Source organism: Dioscorea cayenensis, chromosome 7 (assembly GCF_009730915.1).
Source record: "Dioscorea cayenensis subsp. rotundata cultivar TDr96_F1 chromosome 7, TDr96_F1_v2_PseudoChromosome.rev07_lg8_w22 25.fasta, whole genome shotgun sequence".
Lineage (NCBI taxonomy): Eukaryota > Viridiplantae > Streptophyta > Magnoliopsida > Dioscoreales > Dioscoreaceae > Dioscorea > Dioscorea cayenensis.
This window is the reverse complement of record NC_052477.1, coordinates 31,222,804-31,232,943: the sequence shown is the minus strand read 5'-3', so window position 1 is coordinate 31,232,943 and position 10,140 is coordinate 31,222,804. Positions and strand designations below refer to the sequence as shown.

The window sequence follows — 10,140 nt, the reverse complement described above, 5'->3', positions numbered from 1 at the left end:
AATTACGAAAATAGGTATGTTTTAAATTATTTACGAATTTAGGTAAAATGGTAAATTTGACATTATTTTTAATTATTTATAAGGGAAAACGGGATCATTTAGGTCATCTCCAACCCAAAAAAACTCTATATTTAGCGCTTCAGTACTCAAAAATACAGCTTCTACAGTGAAAATTTCTCCAACCATCATCTCTATTTTTAACTCTAAAATAGAATATTCTAAAAATATTCTTTTTTATTTCACAATTTGGCTAATTTATTAAAATAATGTTTTAAAAAATATTCTAAAAATTTCTCCACATGGGTCGTGTGACACTAATACCTCACACGACCCATGTGGCACACATAATCTCTCCTAATCAGCATAGTTTTTTTTTAAAAAAAAACAAATTCTTGAAATCAGCTGGCATCCTTCATCACCACCCCCACCCTTCTTTTCATCGCCACTCTTCTTTGCATATAATTAGCTGCAACCGACGCCGACGCCGACTCCACCTTCGTAGACGTGCTGAAAGAGACGAGTTTGCTACAAAGAGACGAGATTTATGTGGCCGACTCCACCCTCATTCATCTCAATACCTCACTCCTATCATTTCCATTTCCAAATCAAAATAGCAAACTAACACTGCAAACTAGTTCCAACAACCCAAACAAAGTCAATAATTTCCCTAAAAATCTGAAAAATTGAAAGAAAATTTAGTATGTGGTTTATGATTTATTAGAATATAAAATATAGGACATGAATGGCAGGTACAAACGGATTGAAGCTTCATGAGATCCCGCTCAAACCGTAAGCACTCTTCTTCTTGCAGGCGGCGCCGTTCATCCTCGGAGACGATGTGCTTGAGGTGGAGAAGAACTCACGGATGCACTCATCGGGCTCCGGCGAGAGATCCATCACCATCAAGAGAACCAAAAACCCTAACCCTAACCCTAGCATTGAAAATGGGGAAGATGGGTTGGAGCACCGAGAGAAAAAACTTTGCCTGATTTCAAGAATTTGTTTTTTTTTTTAAAAAAAAACTATGCTGACTAGGAGAGAGATTATGTGTGCCACATGGGTCGTGTGAGGTATTTATGTTGCCTTATAGTTGGAGTAGAAATAACTTATTAATGTAACTTCAAAATAATTCCGACACGGGGAGACACTCCTACACATGGACTCAAGCGCTTATGGCCCAAATCCTCTCCAAAAGAAGCCGCCGCCGATGGGACGAGTCAGTCATTTCTCGTTCCCGGGGCTCTCTCAAAGTCAAAGAGGATTGCCTGCAACTGAGAAGAGAAACTTTGCCCGGCATCTCCTTGGAGCCCAATCTCGTGTCCCAGTTTCTCCAAGGATGCATCACCAACCAGTCCCTCAAACCAGCGCAACAGCTCCACGCCGCCATCATCACTACTGGCGCAGCATCCGATCGCTTCACCTCCAATCACCTCCTCAACATGTACGCCAAGCTCCGACAACTTCCAACCGCCTCCGCCCTATTCAAAACCATGGCCCACAAGAACATCATGTCCTCCAACATCCTACTCGGCGGCTTCATTCAAAACGAAGACCTCGAAGCTGCACGTCAACTGTTCGACGAAATGCCTGACAGGAACGTAGCCACGTGGAACGCCATGGTCACGGGTATGGCTCAATATGGATTCAACACAGAGGGGCTGGAATACTTCGCTCGCATGGGAAGGCAGGGATTTCGACCCGACGAGTTCGGCTTAGCCAGCGCCTTGAGATCATGCGCGGGGCTTAGAGATATCGCATCCGGCCAACAGGTTCATGCCTGCGCTGTTGTATGTGGGTACGAAACGGACCCTTGTGTTGGGAGTTCTCTGGCTCACATGTACATGAAATGTGGACGCCTCGAGGAGGGCGAGGGAGTGTTTAAAGCAATGCCGATGCTCAATGCGGTCTCCTGCAACACCATAATCACGGGCAGAGCGCAGAACGGGGACGCGGAAGGCGCAGTAGACTACTTCAGCTGCATGAGAAGAGCGGGACTGAAGCCGGACCAAGTTACATTTGTGAGCGTCATAAGCTCGTGCTCCGATCTCGGCATACTGGCACAGGGCCAGCAAGTTCACGCGCAGGCGATTAGGAATGGAGTCGATGCGGCGGTGCCCGTGAGGAGTTCGCTCATAAGTATGTACTCCAAATGCGGCTGCCTGGTTGATTCGGCTCGTGTTTTTCGTGAATCAAATGATGCTGATAGGTTGGACCTCGTACTATGCAGTGCGATGGTCGCGGCTTATGGGTTCCACGGACGAGGGCAAGAGGCCATCGAGTTGTTTGAGAGGATGGTCAGTGATGGGATCGAACCAAGTGAAGTGACGTTCTTGAGCTTGCTGTATGCCTGTTGCCACAGTGGATTGAAGGACAAGGGTATGGAGTATTTGGAGCTCATGTGTAACAGGTATTCGATGAAACCCACTCTGAGGCACTACACTTGTGTCGTAGATCTCCTCGGTCGATCAGGTTGTCTGGACAAAGCGGAAGCTCTGATTAAATCTATGCCTGTCAGTGCCGACGCTGTCATATGGAAGACATTGTTGTCCGCCTGTAAAACTCACAAGAAGGTGGAGATGGCGGAGAGGGTGGCGGAACACGTACTTCGATTGGATCCTCAGGATTCGGCGTCTTATGTCCTGCTTTCCAATATTCGTGCCACCAAAGAGAAATGGGATGATGTCTCTGATGTTAGGAGGGCTATGCGTGAGAGGCGAGTGAGGAAGGAGCCCGGGATCAGTTGGGTAGAACTTCAGGGTGGGGAAGTGCATCAGTTTGCAACGGGAGGTAGGTCGCACCCAAAACAGAGGGAAATCAATAGGTTCTTGGACGAACTAATAAGCAAGATTAGGGAGTTTGGATACGTTCCAGACAGGAGTATGGTTTATCATGACATGGAGGATGAGGAGAAAGAGTTCAGTTTGGCTCAACACAGTGAGAAACTGGCCATCGCATTCGCCCTTCTCATTATGCCTCCTGAGACCCCTATTAGAGTAATGAAAAATTTGAGAGTATGTGATGACTGTCATGTCGCGATCAAATTCATTTCCAGGATTACTGAGCGCGAGATTGTGGTGAGGGACGTCAGTCGGTTTCATCACTTCAGGGATGGGGAATGTTCATGTGGGGATTACTGGTGATTTGAATGAATGGCTCACTGAATACTTCAATCTTTGCTAGAAAATGAATAAATCACAAACATTGTGATCCAGCCTTGTGATCGTAATTTGTAACGCATTTTTTTTTTTTCTGCACAACAAGAAGAGATGCAATGGCTTGTCTGCAATGATATTTTTTTTTCTTCACTTTCTGATAAACAAATAATCTTTCATGTCTCAGGTTGCTATCTGTTATTGCTAAGCTGATCATATTCTGTCATTAAATCCAGCCACTTGATAATGTCGTAAATAAATAAATTCGATTTTATTTTATTTTATTTTATTTTTTTGGGAAAGAGCTAAGAGAGCTGATTTTATTAATAAGAAAAAAGTTTTACAAAGTTCAAGGATTACAAGCCCAAACCAATAAGAACAAAACAAACAAAGACAACAAAAACAAAACAACAGAAAAGGAAAATAAAAAGCTAGAAAGTAAAACCATTCTCAGAGAATGTCTTCATGACCCATCTAGGCAAGTCTCGGCCAGAAAGAAAGAGGCAAAGAAAATGATTGTTGCTGCCAGAAGAAGCCAGAGCTGAGGCTGGTAAGTTCCAGTTAGCAGGGATATCAATCAGTGTAGGATTACCCGCAATTTGGAGATGTGAGATTTTAGAAAAAGCCGGTGCATGTCTCCAAGATACAGGTGTGCAACCGTCTTTCAGAGCAAGAGAAATTTCAGGATTGCAGTGAAGAATACATCTAATATCCAGTTGTCTATCAATCGAGGTTTGAATTGCCAAGCCAATAGCTTTGATGCCAACTTCAAAGTGCGACTCTGCCTTGAACGTACAACACCCTACACAAGAGATAACATAATCATAGTTTGAAACAAAAAATCCCAACTTACCAATCATGGTGCTGTCATTCCAGCGATGAGCAAAGAAGAGGAATAGGCCATTGCTATGGGAGAAGTTGTTGAGAAGAAGCCTGCGACCCAATGAAGATGAGTTCTCCTGCATAAATTCCTTAACATGGGCGACAACCTTTGAAGCAATGTTAGAGAAATTGGGACTGATGTTATTGAAGATGGCATCACAACGAGCTTTCCATAAATACCAAATACTGGCAACTATGACAGATATAGTATGAATAGAAAGGTTGTAGTCAATAAGCCAAAATCCAGCAGATATAGTATCATGGAATGAAATAGTAATGCCCAAGTTATTGAATATTATATTCCAGACCAGCTGAGCACAACGACATTCAAGAAATAAGTGTTCAATGGATTCATTCTCAATATTGCAGAAAACACATAAGGTCCTAGGGCCAATATTGATGCTATTAAGAAAATCAGTAGTAGAAATTTTACCATGCATCATTAGGAACACATAATAAATAAACTCGATTTATGAGGCAACCAAGATTGAAATTACAAACATTTAAATCTTGTAAAGAATTGGGAAGTACCTATTGCAGAGAGTGCATAGCCAAAAGAAAATAAATTGGACCACACTACCCTACAATGGGTAGTGGTACCCTACATTAGGGACGTGGCATTGAGGTTCCAATCCTATCTATGATTTATCCAAAAATAATAAAAATAAATAAATAAATAAACCAAATCACCTTTGCAACATGGCAGTTGAATTTTTTTTTTTTACCATCCTTTCCTATGATCTTTCCACCCTAATGATTTCAAAGCTAAGCTATTTTACACATTAGTAATGTTATACATTATGAATAGATTTCATAAAATTTGACACAATTACTAACCCGCTAACCCGGTGTGTCAAACGTAGGAGCATCCCCGTAAAATTACTCTTGAAACTGAGAAAAATGAGATGCCCAGGAATAAAGACGAAAAATGATGAGAAAAATGCACGAGGGACGGCTTTAATAACAGATGTCATTGTGAATGGGAAGGACAAACCTGGAGTATCAACTATCAAGGGTATCTCCATCCTCTTGTTCTCAGTCCGGTTATGTTGAAGAATATTACTCTGAACCTCGTCACATGGCTCTACAGCATGCTCTACTGTGTACGTTGCATGGCGTAGAGTGAGCGGATTGGATGGTCGCATGGGAAGACCAACAAAGTGATTGGATGTTCCCTTTTTATCTTAGCTTTTATGTGTCTTTGTTTTTTTATCCTTTTTGTCTGCTTTACTTTTAAAAGTCATCGTGTCGAGTAGCTTAGTCAACTTTGTCTGTCTCTATTAATATGCACTCTTGTATTCTCCGAAGCTAAGTTTAATCGGTTTAAGCTTCAACTCACTTCTCATTTGTCTACACATGTGTGCATGCCGAGAACATTGTGAGAGTTATCCCTCTCTTCTAAACCTATCGCTGGTATCGGAGACCCCCGGTTGTGAGCTCGACCTTGAAGCAAGATGGTCGCGAATGGCGATGGGTCGTCGCAGTCAATGTGCCTCCGCTTTAATGGAGATGGCTACAACCTCGTGGAGCTTAAAGATGGAGACCATTCTCCTCTCTCGTGATTTATGGGGAATGGTGGAGAAGGGTTATAATGAAGAAGAAGAAGATGAGCACAAGAGAACAGAGAATACTAAAAGAAATGCAAAGGCCCTGTGTCTAATACAGCAAGCTCTGGATGCGAAGGTTCTCATCCGAATTTCACAAACAAGGAATGCAAAGAAGGCTTGGGACATTCTAAAGGGTGAATACCAAGGCTGCGCCAAGAATGCTGCCGCTCAGCTTCATTCTCACCGACAAGACTTTGAGAACACGCGCATGAAGCATGGAGAAAAGGTACAAGACTACATTAGCAGGGTGCTAACTGTAGTGTACCATATACGAGCCCTGGGAGAGGAGCTCGGTGATCCGGCTGTAGTTGGGAAGATTCTCCGAAGTCTATCCTCAAGATTCAACCATGTGGTGTCTTCTATTATTGAATCAAAGGATCTGAGTTCTCTCACCATTGAAGAACTCAGTGGGTCTCTCAGAGGTCATGAAGGGAGACTAGACGTTGATCAAGACCACATGGAGGAGAAGGCATTGTATGTCAAGGGTGCCACATTTCAAGGTGGTCGTGGAGGTAGAGTTCGCGGTCGAGGGTCCTACAGAGGGCGAGGACGTGGTCGAGGCTGGAATTCTGATCAAGGGCAAGGACGATGGAGCCCAGATCAAAGCCAAGGTCACACTTCTGAAAGCAGCAAGCAAAATAAAGGAGTACAATGTTATGCTTGCAAAAAATTCGGTCACATAAAATCACAATGCCGATATAGAAGCAAAGAAGCAAACGTTACCGAAGAAGCAAAGGAGGCTGATGAAGGTTTACTCTTTATGGCTTCCAGTGAAAGTGCAAACGAAGGAGGAGGAACATGGCTGATAGACAGCGGATGTTCTAATCACATGTCAGGTAACAAACTTCTCTTTCAAAACCTAGAAGAGGTGCCAAACAAAACTATTAGGTTAGGGGATGGGAAGACTCTAACAGTGCGAGGAGTTAGTTCGGTTACATTCCGCTCAAATGCTGGAACGATGCATACCCTGACCAACGTGCAGTTTGTGCCGAATCTTGCGCACAATCTGTTAAGCGTTGGGCAATTAATGAGCTCAGGCTTCATGGTGGAACTCTCGGGAGGGGAATGTATTATTAGAAACGATGCAACTAAAGCTAAGGTGGCTCAAGTTTGCATGACTTCGCACAGGCTGTTTCCACTTGAAGCGGATGATGTGGGTGCGGCCAACGTTGCAAGAGTTGGTGGAGTATTTGATCTTTGGCATAAGAGACTGGGCCACCTAAACCTGAAGAGCATGAAACGCCTGTCAGAGAAACAAATGGTCACTGGTCTCCCCAATGTGACAACAATAGAACCTTGTGAAGCATGTTGTCTAGGTAAACAATCTCGATGTGAATTTCCCATCGGGCAAGCACGAAGGGCTGAAGCACCACTGGAGCTTATTCACGGAGACCTTGTCGGACCTATGCAGACGCCTTCCATCGGAGGTAATCTTTACTTCTTCTTGCTGACTGATGATCATTCTAGACATTCGTGGGTGTATTTTCTTCAGCGAAAGTCTGAGGCTCTGGAGAAGTTCAAAGTTTTCAAGCTTCTAGTTGAGAAGAAACTGTCACTACCTGTGAAGATACTTCGAACAGATCGCGGAGGCGAGTTTACATCTCGAGAGTTCAAAACATTCTTGGAAGCCTCGGGCATCCAGCAGCAGTTAACAACACCGCGATCACCCCAACAGAATGGGGTCGCCAAACGAAAAAACCGCACTGTGACCGAGATGGCGAGGACAATGTTGAAGACGACAATGATGCCAACGGAGTTCTGGGCTAAGGCGGTGGCCACAGCTGTTCACATTTTAAATCGTTCTCCGACCATTGCAAATGAAGACTAGAGTCCATACGAGGTGTTGACGGGGTCAAAGCCGAGTGTAAACCATCTCAAGGTGTTTGGTTGTTTGACCCACTCTCTTGTTGACCCGCAGCAGAGGCAAAAATTCGACTCCAAGTCATCACCTGGGATTCTCATTGGATATTGTGATAATGCCAAAGCTTATAAAGTGTTTGACCCTATCTCAAGGCGAGTTCAAATCAACAGGAATGTAAAGTTCTTTGAGAACAAGCTCTGGGATTGGGGAAATGAAGCCGAGTCAACAATTCCTACGCCATGTGTTGACTCAGATGATGATGCGGATCAACAGCAGGTGGATAATTCTCCATCGTCCATTTCAGCAGATGAGCAGTTGAGATCCATCCAAGATAATTACATATCTTCACAATCCACAAACACTGACGAAGATGGCAGTCCTCCCTCAAGGTATCAAAGTATAACTGAAATCTATGATGAATGCTCATTTGCACTAACCGCTGCAGATCCCACCTCATTCGAAGAAGCTTCGAAATATGAAGATTGGATGACTGCCATGCAAGAGGAGATGCAAGCCATTCACAGGAATAAAACCTGGGAGCTCTCAACCCTACCAGAAGGAAAGAAGGTGATCGGTTTGAAGTGGGTTTACAAATCGAAGTTCAATCCAGCTGGCACTTTGTTGAAGAAGAAGGCAAGAATAGTTGCAAAGGGATACAGTCAATTTGAGGGCATTGATTTTATGGAAGCATTCTCCCCAGTTGCACGAATGGAAACCGTTCGTCTCTTCCTTGCCGTTGGGATCCAAAGAAGCTGGAAGATCTATCAATTGGATGTAAAGTCGGCATTTTTAAATGGAGAACTCAAGGAGGAGGTGTATGTGATGCAACCGGAGGGGTTTAGTATCAAGGGTAAGGAAGAGCAAGTCTACAGGCTTCATAAGGCTCTCTATGGTCTCCGGCAAGCACCGCGAGCCTGGTACAGCCGCATTGACTCACACTTCCAGCAGATGGGCTTCATCCAAAGTACAAACGAACCCACAATTTATAGGAAGCATGGAAGGAATTCAGATATACTAATATTGTGCTTATATGTAGATGATATCATCTACATAAGCAGCTCCAACGAAATGTTGATTCACTTCAAAGATAGTATGAAGAAAGAGTTCGAGATGTCAGACTTAGGACAACTGAGATACTTCCTGGGATTAGAGGTGGTGCAGTCTGAACATTCGTTGTTTTTGTCTCAGAAGAAGTATACTGAAGATCTCTTGAACAAAGCTGGGATGCTCTACTGCAATCCTGCAGCCAGTCCAATGAATATAAATGAGAAATTACACTCTAATGACAACTCTGGATTGGCTGATCCTACTAAGTATCGGCAGCTGGTTAGTGGTTTACTATACTTGACAATTTCTCGTCCAGAAATTATGCACGCAGTCGCGGTTGTCTCCCGGTTCATGCATGCTCCATCCATGCATCACTATGGCGCGGTTAAAAGGATTTTGCGCTATCTTAATGGGACCATTGGGTATGGAATCCAGTACCTGAAGAATGAAGAGTTCAAGCTCACAGGTTACTCCGACAGCGACTGGGAAGGTTCTCCGGACGACCGACGCAACACAACCGGGTGGATCTTCACACTCGGATCAGGTGCGATTGCTTGGTGCTCTAAGAAGCAGCCAATTACAGCTCTCTCGAGCACTGAGGCGGAGTATATCTCCGTTACATCAGCCGCTTGTGAAGCTGTTTGGTTGCGACGTTTGCTGGAAGATATGAATGAAAAACAAGTTAACTCCTGTGTGATCATGTGTGACAATAAATCGGCAATCTCTATTGCTCACAATCCGGTGCTACATGGGCGTACGAAGCATATAGATACAAGGTATCATTTTATTCGTGATTTGATTAAGGATGGAATTATTGAAATCGTGTATTGTAGCACACACGATCAGCTCGCGAATGTCTTCACAAAGGGCCTGCCAAGTTACAAGTTCGAAGGATTCAGAAATGCTCTCGGCTTACGAAGTTCAGAGTAAGGGGAGCGTGTTGAAGAATATTACTTTGAACCTCGTCACATGGCTCTACAGCATGCTCTACTGTGTACGTTGCATGGCGTAGAGTGAGCGGATTGGATGGCTGCATGGGAAGACCAACAGTGATTGGATGTTTCCCTTTTTATCTTAGCTTTTATGTGTCTTTGTTTTTATCCTTTTTGCTGTTTACTTTAAAGTACTGTGTCAGTAGCTTAGTCAACTTTGTTGTCTCTATTAATATGCACTCTTGTATTCTCCAGAAGCTAAGTTTAATCAGTTTAAGCTTCAACTCACTTCTCATTTGTCTACACATGTGTGCATGCTGAGAACATTGTGAGAGTTATCCCTTCTCTTCTAAACCTATCAGGATAGGCGTCCAGTCCACATATTCCGTTGAGGTGCTCCAAGGAAGACTGGGTGAACACCTGCATCTTGGAATCCAAGATGTCAAACAGATTCAGTGTTTTGCAAAGTCCTGATAATCCTGTGGGACAGCGTCACGCTATCTGTGACCTCCGTCTGTCAGGAACATGGCCTTCTCCTTGGAATCCAGCCACCACCACCTCATTGCCGCCACAAAGTCCTTCGTCTTCGCCAAGGCTCACTTTTTATGATCAAGATGGATACCCGTTAACCCTAAATCACAAAAGTACACTTTAATTTC

General features: G+C 43.8%; 1 protein-coding gene across 1 annotated transcript; it reads left to right on the top strand.

Annotated features, from left to right (window-relative positions):
• The first annotated feature begins 1,128 nt into the window (after positions 1–1,128).
• Positions 1,129–3,338, top strand: LOC120264344 (pentatricopeptide repeat-containing protein At2g41080). Its single transcript, XM_039272152.1, has one exon. It carries the CDS (start codon positions 1,173–1,175, stop codon positions 3,138–3,140), a length of 1,968 nt encoding a protein of 655 aa, XP_039128086.1. The 5' UTR covers positions 1,129–1,172; the 3' UTR covers positions 3,141–3,338.
• The last annotated feature ends 6,802 nt before the right edge of the window (positions 3,339–10,140 follow it).

Coding starts and splice junctions, on each gene's coding strand:
- LOC120264344 (XM_039272152.1), top strand. CDS start 1,173: ATGGCCCAAATCCTCTCCAAAAGAAGCCGCCGCCGATGGGACGAGTCA.